The 20,276-nt window shown below is 51.9% G+C and overlaps 1 protein-coding gene across 1 annotated transcript; it reads left to right on the top strand.

Moving 5' to 3' along the window:
• Positions 1-4,028: 4,028 nt before the first annotated feature.
• ATXN2L (ataxin 2 like) lies at positions 4,029-20,087 on the top strand. The gene is made up of 23 exons (XM_085044435.1): positions 4,029-4,333; positions 5,259-5,283; positions 6,110-6,166; positions 7,121-7,192; positions 8,172-8,208; positions 8,250-8,363; positions 10,369-10,490; positions 11,624-11,715; positions 14,192-14,422; positions 15,441-15,622; positions 16,246-16,419; positions 16,524-16,570; positions 17,154-17,311; positions 17,491-17,551; positions 17,693-17,887; positions 17,992-18,097; positions 18,187-18,338; positions 18,463-18,595; positions 18,694-18,794; positions 18,905-19,000; positions 19,104-19,169; positions 19,394-19,574; positions 19,819-20,087. The coding sequence occupies exons 1-23, from the start codon at positions 4,188-4,190 to the stop codon at positions 19,857-19,859; spliced, it is 2,589 nt and encodes an 862-aa protein (XP_084900561.1). The 5' UTR covers positions 4,029-4,187; the 3' UTR covers positions 19,860-20,087.
• The last annotated feature ends 189 nt before the right edge of the window (positions 20,088-20,276 follow it).

Raw genomic sequence — 20,276 nt, 5'->3', positions numbered from 1 at the left:
AATTTGGGGTTTTGGGAGGAATTTAGGGGAATTTTGGGAAAATTCGAGGAGTTTGGGAAATTTGGGGAGGTGGAGAATTTTGGGGGTTTGGGGGAAATTTGGGGGTTTTGGGGAGAATTTGGGGAGATTTAAGGGAAAAATCAGAGAATTTTGGGAGAATTTAGGGAGTTTTTGGGGATTTTGGGCGAAATTAAAGGAATTTTGGAAGCGAAATTAAAAATTTTGGGGAGAATTTAGGGAGTTTTGGGGGAAATTTGGGGGGTTTTGGAAGAATTTAGGGGGTTTTGAGGAGAACTTGGAGAGTTTTGAGGTGAAATCAGAGGATTTTGGTGAGAATTTAGGGGGTTTTGGGAGGAATTTAGGGGATTTTGGGAAAAATTCAGAGAGTTTTCAGGGAAATTTAGGGGATTTTGGGGAAAATTGGGGGAGTTTTGGGGAGAATTTAAGGAGTTTTGGAGTGAACTTAGGGAGTTTTGGGAGGAATTTGGGGGATTTTGGGAAAAAATTAGGGGATTTTGGGGAGAATTTGGGGAGTTTTGGGGGAAATTCGGTGAGTTTTGGGGAGAATTTAGAGGATTTTGGGGTGAATTCAGGCCGTTTTGGGAAAAATTTAGGGGATTTTGGGGAGAATTTAGGGAGTTTTGGGGAGAATTCGGGGAAATTTGGGGGTTTTGGGGTGAAATCGGGAGGTTTTGGGGCCAATTTGAGACGTTTTGGGGCAAATTTGAGAAGTTTTGGGGCAAATTCGGGGAATTTTGGGGCAAATTTGGAGATTTTTGGGGCGAATTTGGGGGTTTTTGTGCCGAATTTGGGGATTTTTGTTCCGAATTTGATGATTTTTGGGGCGAATTTGGGGATTTTTGGGGCGAATTTGGGGTTTTTTGGGGTTTTCGGGGCTCCCGCAGCGCTCCCGAGGAGTTTTGGGGCGATTTTGGGGTTTTTTGGGGTGAATTCGGGGGGTTTTGGGGCTCCCGACCATCCCCCCCCCCCGAGGGGTCGCTCATGGCGCTGGGGGGGGGCGGGGGGGGCGCTGGGGGAGAGAAAATGGGGAAAAAAAGGGAAAAAATGGGAAAAAACAGAAAAAAAATGGGAAAAAAGAGAAAAAAAACGAGAAAAAAGAGAAAAAAATCAAAGTGAGGTTTTGGGAAAAAGCGAAAGTTTCGTGAATTGAAACCCAAAGTTTGTTGGTTTCACTAAAATTGGCTAAAATTTCCCCAAATTGGCGTCGAGTTGGATTGTGCTGATCCCAAATTGAGCCCAAAAACCCCAAAAAATCCCCAAATTCCACCCTAAAATAACCCAAATCCTCCCAAAACCACCCGAAATGACCCCAAAATAACCCAAATTCCTCCCAAAAACCCCAAAAAATCCCCAAAAACCCCAAAAAAATCCCCCAAAACCCCCAAATCCTCCCAAAAACACCTGAAATGACCCCAAAATAACCCAAATCCGCTGAAAAAACCCAAAAAATCCCCAAAAAATCCCAAATAGGTCCCAAAAAACCACAAAAAATCCCCAAAATAACCCAAATTCCTCCCCAAAAAAACCCCAAATCCGCCCTGAAAACCCCAAAAAATCCCCAAAATCCCCAAAAAATCCCCAAATGACCCCAAAATATCCCAAATCCACACAAAAACCCCAAATCTGCCCCTAAAAAAACCCAAATTCCTCCCCAAAAACCCCAAATTTCTCCCAAAAAACCCAAAAAAATCCCCAAAAACCCCAAATAGGTACCAAGAAACCACAAAAAATCCCCCAAAACACCCCAAAAACCCCAAATTCCACCTTAAAATGACCCAAATCCACCCCAAAATAACCCAAATCTGCCCCAAAACACCCCAAATGACCCCAAAATAAACAAAATCCACCCAAAAACCCCAAAAAATCCCCAAAAACCCCAAAAAATCCCCAAACCAGCCCAAATTCCTCCCCAAAACCCCCAAATCCGCCCCAAAAACCCCAAATTCACCCCAAAAGACCCCAAAAACCCCAAATTTCTCCCCAAAATGACCCATATCCACCCAAACACCCCAAATCCGCCCCAAAAAAACCCCAAAATATCCCCAAAAAACCCCAAATTGGCCCCAAGATATCCCAAAAAAATCCCCAAAAGACCCCAAAATATCCCAAACCCACCCAAAGTCCCCAAACCCGCCCTAAAAACCCCAAAAAATCCCCAAAAGACCCCAAATCCACCCCAAATGACCCCAAAATAACCCAAATCCACTCCAAAAAACCCCAAAAGTTCTCCGAAAAACCCCAAATTCCTCCCCAAAATAACCCAAATTGGCCGAAAACAACCCAAAAAACCCCAAAATCCACCCTGAAACACCCCAAATGACCCCAAAATAACCCCAAAAAGACTCCAAAAGACCCCAAATGACCCCAAAAAAACCCAAATCCACCCCGAAACACCCCAAATCACCCCAAAATATCCCAAATCTGCCCGAAAAAACCCCGAATGACCCTAAAATACCCCAAATCCACCCCAAACCCACTGTTTTCTCCCCAAATTTCCCCCAAATCTTCCCAAATCTCCCGAAATTTCCCCCAAAATTCCCCAAAATTTCCCCCAAATCCTCCCAAATTCCTCCAAATATCCTCCAAATCTCCCCAAATTCACCTGAATTTCCCAAAATTTCCCCAAATTTCCCCCAAATCTCCCCGATTTTCCCCCAAATTTCCCAAAATTTCCTCAAATGTCCCCAAATTTTCCCGAATTTCCCCAAATCTCCCCAATTTCTCCCAAATTTCCCCCAAATTTCCCCTAATCCCCCAATTTTCCCCAAATTTCCCCAAATATCCCCCAAATTTCCCCAGATTCCCATCAAATCTCCCCTAATTCCCCCAAATTTCCCCAAAATTTCCCCAATTTCTCCCAAATCTCCCCCATTTCCCAAACCCCAAATTCCCGAATCTCCCCCAATTTCCTCAAAATATCTCCAAATTCCCCAAATTCCCCCAAATCTCCCTAAGTTTCCCAAATTCCCCCAAAATCTCCCCAAATCTTCCCAAATCTCCCCAAATTTCCCCCAAATTTCTCCCAATTTCTCCCAAATCTCCCCAAATTTCTCTCAATTTCCCCAAATTCCCCCAAATTTCACCCAAATTGCCCCAAAAGTTTCCCCAATTTCTCCCAAATCTCCCTGAATTTCCCCTAATTTTCCCCAAAATTTGCCCCAAATTTCCCAAAACTTCCACAAATTGTCCCCAAATTTCCCCGAATTTGCCCAAATCTCCCCAAATTTCCCCCAAGTCTCCCCAATTTTCCCTAAATTTCCCTCAAATCTCCCCAAATCTCCTCAAATTTCCCTCAAATCTCCCCAAATCTCCCCGAATTTCCTCCAAATTCCCCCAAAATCTCCTCAAATCTCCCTAAATTTCCCAAAATTTCCCTCAAATCTCCCCAAATTTCCTCCAAATTCCTCCGAATTTACCCCAGTTTTCCCCAAATCTCCCCCATTATCCCCAAATTTCCCCCAAATCTCCCCGAATTTCCCCCAAATTCCCCAAAATCTCCCCAAAATCTCCCCAATTCCCCCCCACTCCCCTCCCCGCTCACCATGGCGGCGCCGCCCCTCTCCTGCCGCTCTCCCGCCGCTCCGGTAGCTCCGGTAGCTCCGGTGACTCTCCGGTGACTCTCCGGTGACTCTCCGGTGACTCTCCGGTGACTCTCCGGTAGCTCCGGTAGCCTCAAGTTGATCTTCCTCCTCCTCCTCCTCCTCCCTCACAGCCCCCCGCGCGTCTCTTCCGGTTCCGCGCCGGGCGCGCCGCTTCCGCTTCCGCTTCCGCTGCCCGCGGTTGTGACAGCGCCGCCTGGCGGGCGGGAGGTGTGGGAGGAATCACGCATGCGCGGTGTTGGGGGGACTATTTGACGGCGCGGAGCGGCGGGTTTTGGGGTGAAAAACGGGGATTTTGGGAAAGCGGTTGAAGGTCTGTGGGGAAATCGCGGGTGGGGAGGAAGGAAATGGAGGTTTGAGGGGGAAAAGCGCGGGTTGGGGGAGGTTTGGAGCTGCCGGCGGAAGGATCTCTGTGCGGTTCGCCCGGGATCCCTCCGCCCCCTCAGGGCTCCGCCGCGGCCTGAGGGCCGCCGAGCCCCGGAGCCCCAAAATCCCCCAAATTCACCCCAAAATCCCCTCGAATCCCCTCGAATCCCCCCGGAAACCCCCCGGAACCACCCCCCGGCCATGCTGAAGCCTCTCCCGGCCCCGCCGCCCCCTCCGCAGCCCCGCAAAGCCCCCAGCTCGTCCCCTCCCCCCGCCGGCGGGGGTGGGGGAGGGGGAGGGGTGGGGGAGGGGCCGCCGGGGGGGGGTGGGGCGGCGGGGGGCGGCTGGTGAGTGGGGGAGGGGTGGGGAGGGCTTGGGGGGGGTTTGGGGGGTTTAGGGGAATTTTAGGGGATTTTGGGTGAGATTTGGGGGATTTGGGGCGAATTTGGGTGGATTTAGGGGAATTTGGGTGATGTTGGGAGAATTTTGGGGGATTTGGGGAGAATTCGGGGGAGTTTGGGTGGATTTGGGGCGAATTTGGGTGGATTTGGGGAATTTTGGGGCTTCCTGGGTGAGATTTGGGGGAATTTTGGGGGATTTAGGGGAATTTGGGGGAATTTTGGGTGAATTTGGAGCATCCTGGGTGAGATTTGGGGACTTTTGAGAGAATTTGGGGGAATTTGGGTGGATTTAGGGGAATTTGGAGGGATTTAGGCATCCTGGGTGAGATTTGGTGGAATTTTGGGAGAATTTGGGGTGAATTTGGGTGAGATTTGGGAGAATTTTGGGAATTTGGAGCATCCTGGGTGAGATTTGGGGGAGTTTTGGGGGAATTTGGGGGAATTTTGTGGGAATTTTGGGGGAATTTTGGGGGGTTTGGATCCCTTTGGGGGTCCTGGGTGGGATTTTTGGAGGATTTTTGGAGGATTTAGAGCGTTTTGGGGCAATTTTTGGGAGATTTTGGGTGAGATTTTTGAGAGATTTCTTTGATTTTTGGGGATTTAGAGGATTTCGGGAGTGATTTTTGGGAGGTTTTTGGGCATTTTGGGGGATTTTTAGGATTCTGGGTGAGATTTTTGGGGATTTTTGGGGATTTTTGGGCATTTAGAGCATCCTGGGTTGAATTTTGGGGGATCTTGGGTTCAATTTTTGGGTTGGAATTGCAGCTTTTGGGGTCTCAGGTGTTGGAATCTCCATAATGAGGATTTTTGACCCAAAATTCCCAAATTTTGGATCTTTTTTAATTCATTTTTTTTCTGAATTTCTCCACAGGGCACAAGCCATGGGAAAATCCCCGGTAAGAACCCAAAAAAAATCCTAAAAATCCCCAAAAAATCCCCAAAAAACCCCCAAAAAATCCCCCCAAAACCCCCAAAAAAACCCCAAAAATTCAAAAATCCTCAAAAACCCCAAAATCCCCAAAATTCCCCAAAAACCCAGAAAATCCCTAAAAAAACCCCAAAAAAATCCTAAATAATCCCCAAAGATCCTCAAAAAATTCCCTAAAAAACAAAAAAAAAACCCCAAAAAACCCTGAAAAAACCCCAAACAATTCTCAAAAAATAAAATAAAACTCACAAAAAATCCCGAAAAACATTAAAAGAAACTCCCCAAAGAACCTCAAAAAAATCCTGAAAAAATCCCCAAAGATTCCCAAAAAATCCCCCAAAATCCCCCTAAAAATCCCCAAAAAATCCCCAAAAAACAAAAAAAACAAATCCCCAAAAAACCCCCAAAAAAGCCCCAAAAAATACCCTGAAAAATCCCAAAAAAATTCCAAAAAATCCCCAAAAAACCCCAACTAACTCAAAAAAAATCCCAAAAAATATCCTCAAAAAACTCTAAAAAAGCACCTGAGAAAACCCCCAAAAAATCCCCAAAAAATCCCAAAAAAATCCCCAAAAATTCCAAAAAAATCCCAAAAATATCCTCAAAAAACCTGAAAAAACCCAAAAAAATCTCCCAAAAATCCCTAGAAAATTCCAAAAAAATCCCAAAAAAATCCCCAAAAATTCCCAAAAAATCCCAAAAAAATCCCCAAAAATCCCCAAAAATCCCCCAAAACCCCCAAACCCCCGAATTTGGGGTTAGCAGCCCCGTGACCTTTGACCTCCCGAACTCAGGTGTTCGAAGGAGTTTACAACAACTCGAGGATGTTGCACGTGCTGACGGCAGGCGTGGTGAGAGAATTGGGGATTTGGGGAGATTTGGGGAGATTTGGGGGGATTTGGGGGAATTTGGGGGTTTTTGGGGGAATTTCTATGAGATTTGGGGGAATTTGGGGATTTTGTGTGAGATTTGGGGAGATTTCGGGGGATTTTCTGTGAGATTTGGGGGAAATTTGGGGATTTTTTGGGGGAAATTTGGGAGATTTGGGGATTTTCTGTGAGATTTGGGGGAAATTTGGGGATTTTTTGGGGGAAATTTGGGAAGGATTTGGGGATTTTCTGGGGGATTTGGGAGGATTTTGGGGATTTTTGGGGGAATTTGGGCATTTTTTGGGGATTTTTGGGGATTTTGTGGGAGATTTGTGGGAATTTCTATCAGATTTGGGAGGATTTTGGGGATTTTCTGTGAAATTTGGGAGAATTTGGGAGAATTGGGGGAAATTTGGGAGAATTGGGGGAAATTCGGGGGAATTTGGGGATTTTTTTCTGAGATTTGGGGGAATTTTGAGTTTTTTTGGGGGAATTTTGGGGATTCTGCATGAAATTTGGGGGATTTGAGGGAATTTCTGTGAAATTGGGAATTTGGGGGTCATGAGGTCACTCGGGGTCACTGAAGGGTCAGCGAGGGGTCAGTTGGGAGTTTGGGGCTGATGAGGTCACTCGAGGTCACTTTGAGGTCACTCTGGGGTAACTGAAGGGTCAGTTGGGGTCATTCAGGGGTCATGGCAGCACTTGGGGTTTGGGGTCACTCTGGGGTCATTTGGGGTCACTCTGGTCACTCAGTGGTCACTCCCTGGTCACTCAGTGGTCAGTGGTCACTCAGTGGTCCCTCACTGGTCACTGATGGTCACTCAGTGGTCCCTCAGTGGTCACTCAGTGGTCACTCAGTGGTCAGTGGTCACTGATGGTCACTCAGTGGTCACTCAGTGGTCAGTGGTCACTCAGTGGTCACTCTCTGTCCCCCAGGGCTCCACGGCCGAGGTCAGAGTTCGCAGCGGTTGCACCTTCGAGGGAATTTTCCGCACTCTGAGCGCCAAGGTCAGCAGCAATTAACCACAATTACACACTAATTAACACCCACAGAACCCCAAATTACCCAAATTTCCCCCAAATTCCCCAATTTCTGCCCAAATTTCCCCAATTTTCTCCCCAAATTCCCCATTTTTCCTCCCAAATTTCCCAATTTCTCCCCAAATTTCCCAATTTCCTCTCCAAATTACCCAAATTTCCCCAAATTCCCCAATTTCTGCCCAAATTTCCCCATTTTTCCCCCAAAATTGTGATTTTTTTCTCCCAAATTTCCCAATTTTCCCCCAAAATTCCCCCCAAATTTCCCAATTTTCTCTCCAAATTCCCCACTTTTCTCCCCAAATTCCCCATTTTTCCTCCCAAATTTCCCAATTTCTCCCCAAATTTCCCAATTTCCTCTCCAAATTTCCCACTTTTCCACCCAAAATTCCCAATTTCTGCCCAAATGTCCCAATTTTCTCCCCAAATTCCCCATTTTTTCCTCCCAAATTTCCCAATTTCTGCCCAAATTCCGCCATTTTTCTCCCAAAATTCGGATTTTTTTCCCCCAAATTTCCCATTTTTCCCCCAAATGTCTCATTTTTCCCAAATTTCCTCTCCAAATTTCCCATTTTCCCTCTAAATTCCCCATTTTCCCCCCAAATTTCCCCCAAATTTCCATTTTTTCCCCCCGAATCTCCCAATTTCCCTAAATTCCCATTTTTTTCCCCAAATTTCCCAATTTTCTCCCCAAATTTCCCCCAAATTTCGATTTTTTCCTCCTAAATCCCTGTTTTTCCCCCAAAATTCCCCATTTTTTCCCCAATTTTCCTCCAAATTTCCCCAAATTTTGATTTTTTTTCCCCCAAAATCCCCAAATTTCCCCCAAATTCCCCCAAATTTCCCCGAAATTTTCCCAAATTTCCCCCAAAATTCCCCATTTTCTCCCCAAATTTCCCCCAAATTTTGATTTTTTTTCCCAATCTCGCCGTTTTTCTCCCCAAACCAGTTCGAGCTGGCTCTGGACGCCGTGCACCGCCGCCCCTCCCCACCCCGCCCCCTCCCCTCCCGCCCGCGCCTCCCCCACCCCGTCCCCTGCCCCTCCCCCGCCGCGAGGACATCGTGGACACCATGGTGTTCCGGCCGCTGGACATCGTCCTGCTCAGGTTCAGGAACGTGGACATGGCCTTTGCCACCAGGGGTGAGTCAGATTTGGGGTGAATTCTGCCGATTTTGGGAAATTTGGGAAATTTCTGCTGATTTTGGGGGAGTTTGAGTGGTTTTTGGGGTGATTTGGGGGATTTTGGGGATTTTCCGGCCGCTGGACATCGTCCTGCTGAGATTTCGGAACGTTGACCTCGCCTTTGCCACCAGGGGTCAGTGAGATTTGGGGTGAATTTTGGGGATTTTGGGACATTTCCAATAATTTATAGACAATTTGAGTGGTTTTTGGGGTGATTTTTGGGTGAATTTGGGGGATTTTGGGGATTTTCTGGCCGCTGGACATCGTCCTGCTCAGGTTCAGGAACGTGGACTTGGCCTTTGCCACCAGGGGTGAGTCAGATTTGGGGTGAATTCTGCCGATTTTGGGACATTTGGGAAATTTCTGCTGATTTTGGGTGAATTTCGGAGGTTTTTGGGGTGATTTTGGGTGAATTTGGGGTGATTTTGGGGATTTTCCGGCCGCTGGACATCGTCCTGCTGAGATTCAGGAACGTGGACTTGGCCTTTGCCACCAGGGGTGAGAGAGATTTGGGGTGAATTCTGCCGATTTTGGGAAATTTCTGTTTGTTTATAGACAATTTGAGTGGTTTTTGGGGTGATTTTTGGGGGATTTTCTGGGAATTTTGGGTGATTTTGGGGATTTTCCGGCCGCTGGACATCGTCCTGCTGAGATTCAGGAACGTTGACCTCGCCTTTGCCACCAGGGGTCAGTGATTTTTGGGGTGAATTCTGGGGATTTTGGGAAATTTCCATTTATTTGGGATGAATTTGGGGTGATTTTGGGGATTTTCCGGCCGCTGGACATCGTCCTGCTGAGATTTCAGAACGTTGATTTGGCCTTTGCCACCAGAGGTGAGATTTTTGGGGTGAATTCTGCCGATTTTGGGAAATTTCCATTTATTTGGGGTGAATTTGAGAGGTTTTTGGGGTGATTTTGGGGTGAATTTGGGGGATTTTGGGGATTTTCCGGCCGCTGGACATCGTCCTGCTGAGCTTCAGGAACGTGGATTTGGCCTTTGCCACCAGGGGTCAGTGATTTTTGGGGTGAATTCTGCCGATTTTGGGAAATTTCTGCTCATTTTGGGATTTTTTCTGCTGATTTTGGGGGGATTTGAGAGGTTTTTGGGGTGAATTTCTGGGGATTTTGGAGGCGTTCCCATTGAATTTCGGGAATTTTGGGGTATTTGGGGATTTCTCAGCAGATTTTGGGGATTTTGGGGCATTTTGAGTGAGTTTGGGGAGAATCCCATCGAATTTGGGTCATTTTTAGGAGAATTTGGTTTATTTTGGGGAAAATCCCATTAAATTTGGGTCATTGTGGGGAGAATTTAGTTCATTTTAGGGATAATCCCAAAGAATTTGGGGAGAATTGCATCGAATTTGGGTCACTTTGGGGACAATTTGGTTCATTTTGGGGACAATTTCGGTCATTTTTGGGAGAATTTGGTTTATTTTGGGGAAAATCCCATTAAATTTGGGTCATTTTTGAGAAAATTTGGGTCTTTTGGGGAGAACTCTATTGAATTTGGGTCATTTTGGGGAAAATCCCACGGAATTTGGTTCATTTATGGGAGAATTTGGTTCATTTTGGGGACAATTTAGTTCATTTTGGGGAGAATTTGGTTCATTTTGGGGAAAATCCCATTGAATTTGGGGAGAACTGCATCGAATTTGGGTCATTTTTGGGAAAATTTGTGTCATTTTGGGAAGAATCCCATGAAATTTGGGTCATTTTGGGGATAATTTGTGTAATTTTGAGGAGAATTTGGGTCATTTTTGGGAAAATTTGTGTCGTTTTGGGGAGAATCCTATTGAATTTGGTTCATTTTGAGGACAATTTGGTTCATTTTTAGGAGAATTTGGTTCATTTTGGGGAAAACCCCCCAGAATTTGGGTAGAATCCCCCCGGATTTGGTTCATTCCATCTCTCCCACCCCGTTTTTCCCGTTTTTCCTTGTTTTCACCCCAAAATCTGATTCCAGACAAGTTCACGGACTCTGCGATCGCCGGCAGCCTGAGGCTGAACGGAGAGCACAGGGAGAAGGTTCTGGAACGCTGGGAGGGCGGCGAGGGCAGCGACGACTACGACCTGGAGTCTGACCTGGTGGGGAGAGACCCCAAATCACCCAAAATTACCCCAAAATCGCCCCAAATTCACCCAAATTCACCCGAAATTCACCCGAAATCGCCCCAAATTCACCCAAAATCGCCCAAAATTCACCCAAATTCACCCAAAATTCACCCGAAATCGCCCCAAATTCACCTGAAATCGCCCAAAATCGCCCAAAATTCACCCGAAATCGCCCAAAATTCACCCGAAATTACCCAAATTCACCCAAAATTAGCCGAAATCGCCCCAAATTCACCCAAAATCGCCCCAAATTCACCCGAAATTACCCCGAAATCGCCCCAAATTCACCCGAAATTACCTGAAATTGGCAGAATTTACCCCAAAATTACCCAAAATCGCCCAAAATTCACCCTAAATTATCCAAAATCAACACCAAATTACCCCAAATCGGCTGAATTTAACCCAAAATTACCCAAAATTGCCCCAAATTGACCCAAAATTACCCGAAATCGGCTGAATTTACCCCAAAATTACCCGAAATTGCCCAAAATTAACCCAAAATTACCTGAAATTGGCTGAATTTATCCCTAAGTTACCCAAAATCGCCCCAAATTGACCCAAAATTACCCCAAAAAACCCTGAAATCGGCTGAATTTACCTCGAAATTCCCCCCAAAATCTCCTGAATTTCCCGAAATCACTCAAAATTACCCCAAAATCCCTCAAAATTCCCAAACCCCCTTAAATATCCCCAAATTCCCCAAATTCCTAATCCCCAAAACTCCCCAAAATTCCCTGAAATCTCCCAAAATCCCCTAAAATCTCTCCAAAATTCCCAAAAAATTCCCCAAATCCCCTCAAATCCCCAAAAATTCCCCCAAAATCCTCCAAAATTCCCCCAAAATCCACCCAAATCCCCAAAATTCCCCAAAACTCCCAAAATCCCCTGAAAACTCCCAAAATTCTTTCCAAATCTCCCCAAATTCCCCCAAAAATCCCCCAAAACTTCAAATTTCCCAAAATTCCCCTCAAATAATGCAAAATCCCCCAAAATCCTCCAAAATTCCCCCCAAATTCCCCTGAAATTGCCCCAAATCCCCTCAAATCCCCCAAATCTCCCCAAATTCCCCAAAATTCCCCCAAAATCCTCAATCCCCAACCCCGCAGTCCAACGGTTGGGATCCCAACGAGATGTTCAAATTCAACGAGGAGAATTACGGAGTGAAGACAACCTACGACTCCAGCCTGGCTGCCTACACGTGGGTTTGGGGCAAATTCGGGGCTTTTGGGGGAAATTCGGGGGTTTTGGGGATTTCGGGGGATTTTTGGGGAGAGTTTGGGGGATTTTGGGGGGATTTTGGGGGATTTTAGGGATTCAGATTTTGGGGAGATTTGGGGAGATTTGGGGGATTTTGGGGACATTTTAGGGGGTTTTGGGGGATTTCGGGATTTTGGGGATTTTTGGGGAGAGTTTTCTGGGGATTTTGAGGAATTTGATTTAGGATTTTTGGGGGATTTTGGGAATTTTTGGATTTTTAGATTTGTGGATTTGGGAGACGGGGATTTTGGGGAATTTCAGGGGAGAATTTGGATTTTGGGATTTTGGGGAAATTGGGATTTTGGATTTGGGGGAGATTTTAGATTTTGGAGATTTTGGGGATTTTGGAGATTTCAGGGGGATTTTGGGGAATTTTGGGGATTAGGATTTTGGGGAGATCTAGGAGAATTTGGGGATTTTAGGGATTTTGGGGGGAATTTCAGGGATTTGGGGAATTTGTTTTTCAGGGATTTAGGGGGATTTTAGGGATATTCTGGGGAGATTTTTTGGGATTTTAGGGAATTTTTTGGGGTTTTTTTGGGGGGATCTTGGGAGAATTTTGGGATTTTAGGGAGATTTTTTGGGGATTTGGAGGAATTTCACGGAATTTCGGGAAACTTGGGGAATTTGGGGGAAATTTTGGGGGATTTTAGGGAGTACAGTTGGGCTTGTTTCTATATTTAGTTTTTTAAATTTTGGGGTATTCTTGTGCTTTTGCAGTTTGGGCGTTTTGGGTAAAGTTTGGGTATTTTTGAGTGAAGTTTTTTGGGTCATTTTGGGTCATTTTAGGGATATTGCAGTTCGGGTTTTTCGGGCACAGTTTGGGTGTTTCAGATCGGATTTTTTCGGGGTTTTTTCAAGGTTTTTGGGTGTTTTTGTCCCCAGGGTCCCCCTGACGAGGGAGGACAGTGTCACGTGGCGGCAGGGTTTGGGTTATTTTAGGTTATTTTGGGTTATTTCAAATGTATCACAGTTCGGATTTTTTGGGTGCAGTTTGGGTGTTTCAGGTCGGATTTTTCGGGGTTTTTTGGGCTGTTTGTCACATTTTTGGATGTTTCTGTCCCCAGGGTCCCCCTGGCCAGGGAGGACAGTGTCACCTGTTGGGGTTTGGGTCATTTTGGGTCGTTATTTTGGGGTTTTTTGGGTCATTTTGGGTTATTTCAGGACTATCACAGTTCAGGTTTTTCCGGCATAATTTGGGTGTTTCAGATCGGATTTTTTCGGGGTTTTTTGGGTTGTTTCTCATATTTTTGGCTATTTCTGTCCCCAGGGTCCCCCTGGCCAGGGAGGACAGTGTCACCTGGCGGCAGCGCCTGGCAGGGTTTGGGTTATTTTGAGTCATTTTGGGTCATTTTGGGGATATTTTAGTTTGGGTTTTTCGGGCGCAGTTTGGGTGTTTCAGATCGGATTTTTTCGGGGTTTTTTCAAGGTTTTTGGGTGTTTTTGGATGTTTCTGTCCCCAGGGTGCCCCTGGCCAGGGAGGACAGTGTCACCTGGCAGGGTTTGGGTCATTTTGGGTCATTTTGGGTTATTTCAAGTGTGTCACAGTTCGGGTTTTTTGGGTGCAGTTTGGGTGTTTCAGATCGGATTTTTTTTGGGATTTTTCAAGGTTTTTGGATGTTTTTGGATATTTCTGTCCCCAGGGTCCCCCTGGCCAGGGAGGACAGTGTCACCTGGCGGCAGGATTTGGGTTATCTTGGGTTATTTTGGGTTATTTTGGGTCATTTCAGGACTATTGTAATTTGGGTTTTTCGGGCACAGTTTGGGTGTTTCAGATCGGATTTTTTCGGGTTTTTTTGGGCTGTTTCTCACATTTTCAGTGTGTTTTTGTCCCCAGGGTCCCCCTGGCCAGGGAGGACAGTGTCACCTGGCGGCAGCGCCTGGCAGGGTTTGGGTTATTTTGGGTCATTTTAGGGATATTTTAGGACTATTGTAATTCGGGTTTTTCGGGCGCAGTTTGGGTGTTTCAGGTCGGATTTTTTCGGGGTTTTTTGGGCTGTTTGTCACGTTTTTGGGTGTTTTTGTCCCCAGGGTCCCCCTGACCAGGGAGGACAGTGTCACCTGGCGGGGTTTGGGTCATTTTGGGTCATTATTTTGGGTCATTTTGGGTTATTTCAGGTCTATCACAGTTCAAGCTTTTCGCCATAATTTGGGTGTTTCAGGTCGGATTTTTTCGGGGTTTTTTGGGTTGTTTCTCACATTTTCGGTGTGTTTTTGTCCCCAGGGTCCCCCTGGCCAGGGAGGACAGTGTCACCTGGCGGGGTTTGTGTCATTTTGGGTCATTATTTTGGGTCAGTTTGGGGTATTTCAGGTTTATCACAGTTCAGGTTTTTCCGGCATAATTTGGGTGTTTCAGGTTGGATTTTTTCGGGGTTTTTTGGGCTGTTTCTCACATTTTTGGGTATTTCTGTCCCCAGGGTGCCCCTGGCCAGGGAGGACAGTGTCACCTGGCGGCAGCGCCTGGCCCGAGCCGCCGCCCTGGCCCGGGAGATCGAGTCTTGTCCCAACCATCGCCTGCGGGCGGCGCTGGAGGAGGAGGAGGAAGGGGGGCGGAGCCTCCGACAGGCCACGCCCCCCGCCGCGGCCACGCCCAGCCCGGGCCACGCCCCTTCCGGCAGGGAGAGTCCAGCAGGGGGCGCTGCGCACAGGTGAGAAATTCACCTGAATTTGGGTCAAAATTTAGCTAAATTGTGCTCAAAATTCACACAAATTTTGGTCAAAATTCTCCCAAATTCTGCTCAAAATTCACCCAAATTTTGATAAAAATTCACTGAGATTGTGCTCAAAATTAACCCAAATTTTGGTCAAAATTCGCCTAAATTGTGCTCAAAATTCACTCAAATTGTGCTCAAAATTCACACAAATTGTGCTCAAAATTCACCCGAATTTGGGTCAAAATTTAGCTAAATTGTACTTGAAAGTCACTCGAATTGAGCTCAAAATTCACCCAAGTTCTGCTCAAAATTCACAAGAATTGTGCTGAAAATTGATTCAAATTTTGAAAAAAAATCACCCAAATTTTGGTTAAAATTCACTAAGATTGTGCTCAAAATTAACCCAAATTTTGAAAAAAATTCACCCAAATTGTGTTCAAAATTCACTCAAGTTTTGGTCAAAATTCAATCAGATTTTGCTCAAAATTCACCCAAATTTTGAAAAATATTCACCCAAATTCTGCTGAAAATTGGCTTAAATTGTGCTCAAAATTCACCCAGGTTTTGGTCAAAATTCACCCAAATTGTGCCCAAAATTCAATCAAATTTTGGTCAAAATTGGTCCAAGTTCTGCTCAAAATTCACCCAAATTTTGGTGAAAATTTAGCTAAATTGTGCTCAAAATTCACTGAGATTGTGCTCAAAATTCACACAGATTTTGGTCAAAATTCACCCAAATTGTACTCAAAATTGACCCAAAATTTGCCCAAAATTCACCTGAAATTCCCCCAAAATCCACTTAAAATCCACTCGAAATTCAACTGAAATTTCTACTAAAAATATTGAAAATTCCCTCAAACTTCACCCAAAATGTGTCCAAAATTTACATAAAATTCAACCGAAATATCTCCCAGATTTTCCCAATTTCCCCCAAAATCCACCCAAAACCCCCCCAGCGCCCTCCCCTCCCCCACCCGCCCCTCCCCCGCTGACTCTCCGCCCCTCCCCCCAGGGAGAAGCCGCCGCCCCTCCCCCAGCGTGGGCGTGGCCTGGGGAGCTCCCTGCGCTGCCCGCGGGGTGGGGGAGGGGCGGGGGGGCGGCCCGCCGCGGGGGGAGGGGCTGGGCTGGCCCCACCCCCCCCTCCGACCCGCGGGGCCGCGCCCCTCCCCCACCCGGAGCCGGGGCTGAACGGAGGTGAGGGGGGAGGGGCGGGGGAGGGTGGGGGAGGGGCTGGGGGTGGGTGGGGGAGGGGCGGGGGAGGGGCGATGGAAGGTGGGGAGGGGTAGGGATGGGGAGGGGCTGAGGGATGGGGAGGGGCTGGGAGGGGTGGGGAGGGCTGGGGAGGGGCGATGAGAGGTGGGGGAGGGGCGAAGAGGGGGGAGGTGCTGAGGGATGGGGAGGGGCTGGGAGGTGGGGAGGGGCTGGGGGTGGGGAGGCTGTTATGGGGTGGGGAGGGGCGGGGGAGGGTGGGGAGGGGCTGAGGGGATGGGGGAGGGGCTGGGAAGGGTGGGGGAGGGGCGGGGGAGGGGCAATGGAAGGTGGGGGGGCGATGAGAGGTGGGGGAGGGGCTGAAGGTGGGTGGGGGAGGGGATTGTAGGGATGGGGGAGGGGCTGAGGTGGGGGAGGGGTCTCTCTCTGACTCCGCCCCTCCCCAGGCCCCCCGGATGTCCCCGGCTCAGCGACTCTGTGGGGGAGGGGCTCAGCCGGCGCTCGACCCCCAGGTGAGGATTGGGGGGAGGGGCGGGTGGGGAGGCTGTGGGTGGGGGAGGGGCGCACCAGCTCCCCCTGACCCCTCCCCCTCTCCCCTCCCCCCGCAGGTGGGCGGTCCTTCCCGCCTCGCCCCTCCCCCAAAGCCGCCGAGCCGCCGGCGGGGGAGGGGCAGAGCCCCCCCTCCCCCCCCAGGACCCCCAAGGAGCCGCCCTGCCCCTCCCCCACCCCGCCCGGCGCCGCCCCTCCCCCCGCCCTGGAGGCACCGGAAACGCCCAGGAAAGGTGAGGGGGGGAGGGGCGGAGAGACCCCGGTGGGGGGAGGGGAGGGCAGGGGGGCGTGGCCGCCCCTCCCCCACTCCTCTGACATCGCCCCTCCCCCCCCGCAGGAGGAGCCACGCCCAGGGAGGAGCTGCGGATGGGCGGGGCCTGCAAGGTGGGGGAGGGGCCAGGGGTGGGGGAGGGGAAATCGGGGGGATTTGGGGTCATTTTGGGTCATTTGAGTCACTTTGGGGTCATTTGGGGTCATTTTGGATCATTTTTGGGTGTGTTTGGGGTCATTTTGGGGTCAGTTTGGGATTATTTTGGGTCATTTTGGGTCACTTTGGGGTCATGGGGGCAATTCTGGGTTAATTTTGGGGTTTTTCGGAGTCATTTTGGGGTCATTTTGGGTCATTCTGGGGTCACTTTGGGGTTTTTTTGGGTCAGTTTGGTTTGTTTTTGTGTCATTTTGGGTCACTTTTGGTCATTTTGGGGTTCATTGGGTCATTTTGTGGTAAATTCAGGTGAATTTGGTGTCATTTGGGGTCATTTTGGGTCAAACTTTGGTCACTTTGGGATCATTTTTGGGTTTATTTGGGGTCACTTTGGGGTCATTGGGGTAACTCTGGGTGATTTTTGGGTCATTTTGGGTCACTTTGGGGTAATTTTGGGACATTTTTGGGTTAATTTGGGTCATTTTTTGGTCACTTTGGGTTGATTTTGGCTAATTTCATTTCTCTCCCCGCCCCTCCCCCCAGCTCCCCCCGGACCCTCCCCCGCCCCTCCCCCCGCCGCGCTGCCCCTCCCCCCGCGACGGCAAGCTGGGGGAGGGGCCGGCGGGGGGCGTGGCCTCCTCGAGCCCCCCCGGGACCCCCCCGGGCGTGGGGGAGGGGAAGGAGGAGGAGCCAATGGCCGAGTGAGTGTGGGGGAGGGGCGGGTGGGGGAGGGGCGGGTGGGGGAGGGGCAAAACCCCCAAATTTCCACCTATTTCCCCCAAATCTCGGGGGCGTGGCCGAGCCCCGGTGGGGGTGTGGCCAGGCTGCGGTTTAGGCCCCGCCCCCACCCCTGACCACGCCCCCTTTCCCCTCCCCCCAGGCAGGTGAAGCGATCGACGCTCAATCCTCACGCCAAGGAGTTCAGCCCGGGGCGGCCATTGGTGAGGGGCGGGGCTAAAGGGGGCGGGGCCTGACGTGGGCGTGGCCTCGATGGTGGGCGTGGCCCGATGGTGGGCGTGGCCTTGATTGTGGGCGTGGCCACCCGAATTCCGGCTCTGATTCTCTTCTCTCTCCCCCTCCAGGCCAAAGCTCCTCCCGGCGCCCCCTCCCCCACCCCCCGCCCCTCCCCCACGCTGGGGGTGCTGCCGGCGGGGGGAGGGGCGGCCGGCGCGGGAGGAGGGGGCGGGGCCGCGGCGGGGGCGGGGCTTTACCCGGCCCCTCCCCCCCACTACATCTCCTACATCCCCCAGCTCCACGTTGGCCACGCCCCCGTGCAGGTGAGGCCACGCCCCCCTCTCTCCCGGCCCCTCCCCCACCGCGCTGTGGGGGGGAGGGGCTGGGCTGACCACGCCCCCTCTCCGCCCCTCCCCCACCCCCGCAGGCCCCGCAGATTTTCCCGTTTCCCGTTTCCGGCTCTGCTTCCGGAAAGTTCCGCGGGGCCAAAGGTGAGCCACGCCCCTCCCCACAGCCCCGCCCCCAACCCCGGGGTTCGCCCCTCCACCAGCAGGGCTGGGGTCTGTCTGCCCCTCCCCCATCTAACTCGCCCCTCCCCCTTCTCTCTCTCTCTCCCCCCCAGGCTCGCCCCCCCGCAGCGACCCCCACCCGCCCAGCTCCTCCCTCGTGGCCGCCCCTCCCCCACCCTACTCCTCCTTCATCTCCTACGGGCCGCAGAGCTTCGGGGCAGCCGCCCCTCCCCCTGGTGCCGCCCCTCCCCACTACGCGCAGCAGGTACGGCTTTGGGGTGGGGGCGGGGAGGTGGGGAGGGGAGGGGCCGTGGGGAGGGGCCGCCCCCGGGGTTTCCAGCCCCTCCCCCACCCCCTCACCCCTCCCCTCTCTCCGCCCCCTCCCCCAGCCGGTGTTCGCCCCGATGCTCCCGGGCAGCCCCAGGCTCCTCCCCTCGGCCAGCCACCCCTCCCCCACCCTGGTGGGGCGCCGCCCCTCCCCTTCGCCCCTCCCCCCGGAGCAGCCGCCGCAGCCTCTGTACGGTGAGAGACGCCCCTCCCCCACCCCTGTTTTGGGGAGATTTCACCCCATTTTGGGGTTTCCCGCCCCTCCCCCCGCTGACGGCGCCCCTCCCCCACAGCCGCCGTGCACCAGCCCTTCCCCCCCCCGCTGCACCCCCCGGGAGCTCCGCCCACCCCCACCGGGGGCTCCAACCCTCCCCCCACCGCCTCACCTGCCCAGGTAAGGAGGGCCTGGGGGGTGGGGGAGGGGCGGGGCTGGGGCTGCACCTCCCCCCACCGCCGCCCCTCTCCCCCCCATCGCCGCCCCCACCCCTCTCTGCTCTCTTGCAGCACCAAGGAGCCGCCGCCGCCCCTCCCCCACCCGCCGCGGGGCTCTTCCGCGCCGCCCTCCCCACCCCCGCCGCCGCCGCCCTCCCGCCGCCGCCCCCCCTCCCCTCCCCGCCGCCGCCGCCGCCCTCCCCCGGCGCCCCTCCCCCAGGGCAGCTTCGCCGCCCTCCCCCACCTCCCCCGCAGCCCCCCCAGCCCCTCGGCCGCCGCCCCTCCCCCACCCACCGTCTACGCTCTGCACCATCACCATGGATACGGCGTGGCGCAGGTGGGGGAGGGGCTGGGGGGCGGGGGGAGGGGCGGGGTGGGGGAGGGGAACGGGAATTTGGGGTCTGGGGGGTGGGGGAGGGGCTGCGGGATGAGGCTGGGCAGGGAGGGGGAGGGGCGCTGAGGGGGGAGGGGCCGAGATGGGGGTGGGGGAGGGGCAGCCGAGCCCCGTCCCCCGCGGTCACTCGCTGACCCCTCCCCCCTCCCCTCTCTCCCCTCCCCCAGCCCCACGTGCAGACCGGAGTCCCTCCCCCCGCCCATCCCCCGCCCCAGGTGATGCTGCTGCACGCCCCTCCCCCACCCCAGGGCCCCCCCCAGCCCGCGGGGGTCCCGCAGAGCGGGGTGGGGGTTGGGCCGCTGCCCGCCTCCAGCCCCTCCCCCTACGGCTACATCGGACACGCCCCAGGTGAGGGGGAGGGGCGGCGCGGGGGGGGGAGGGGCAGAAAGTTGAAATTTTGGGGCATTTTGGGGGAAAATTTGGGGGGAATTCGGGTTGGGGGCTGGGCAGGGCCTCAGGGGTCATTCTGGGGTCACTCAGGGGTCATTCTGGGGTCACTCAGGGGTCATTCTGGGGTCACTCGGGGGTCACTGAGGGGTCACTCGGGGGTCACCCCACCCTGACCCCGCCCCTCTCCCCTCCCCCCTCCCAGTTCAATCCCAGCAGCTCCAGTTTCATCCCCCTGGGAACTGATGGCGCCGTGATGGGGGGAGGGGCGACCCCCCGGAGTGGGGGAGGGGCGCCTTCTGTCCCCCCCCTCCCCTCCCCCCCCAGCTCTGCGCGGGGCTGGAGCTGCCCCTCCCCCCACCGCGGGGGTGATTTTGTATTAATTTATAGTGGGGGAGGGGCGGGGAGGGGCAAATCGGGGCAAAAGTGGCCAAAAGAAGGGAAAAGTTCCCAAAAAAAAAAAAATATAAAAGATGGAAAAAAACCAAAAAAATCACAATAAAAATGAAAAAAAAAAACCAACCGAAGTTTGATCTTTATTGGGAGGAGCTGGGGGAGGGGCGGGGCGGGGGGAGGGGCTGGGGGAGGTGTGGGAGGAGCTTCTTCTGCCCCATGACCAGTGGGGGAGGGGCTGCCCTGCCCCCCAAACCCCTCCCCTCCCCC

The sequence above is a fragment of the Lichenostomus cassidix genome, unplaced genomic scaffold (assembly GCF_008360975.1).
Source record: "Lichenostomus cassidix isolate B80296 unplaced genomic scaffold, HeHo_3.0 HiC_scaffold_36, whole genome shotgun sequence".
NCBI lineage: Eukaryota > Metazoa > Chordata > Aves > Passeriformes > Meliphagidae > Lichenostomus > Lichenostomus cassidix.
Note: the sequence above shows the minus strand (reverse complement) of the source record. Positions and strands in the feature narration are given on the sequence as shown.

Excerpts from the sequence above, each read along its gene's own strand:
- ATXN2L (XM_085044435.1), top strand. The coding sequence starts at position 4,188 with ATGCTGAAGCCTCTCCCGGCCCCGCCGCCCCCTCCGCAGCCCCGCAAA. Across the intron at positions 7,193-8,171 it reads TCCGCACTCTGAGCGCCAAG|TTCGAGCTGGCTCTGGACGC; the intron begins GTCAGCAGCAAT and ends TCCCCAAACCAG. Across the intron at positions 19,170-19,393 it reads ATGGATACGGCGTGGCGCAG|CCCCACGTGCAGACCGGAGT; the intron begins GTGGGGGAGGGG and ends CCCCTCCCCCAG.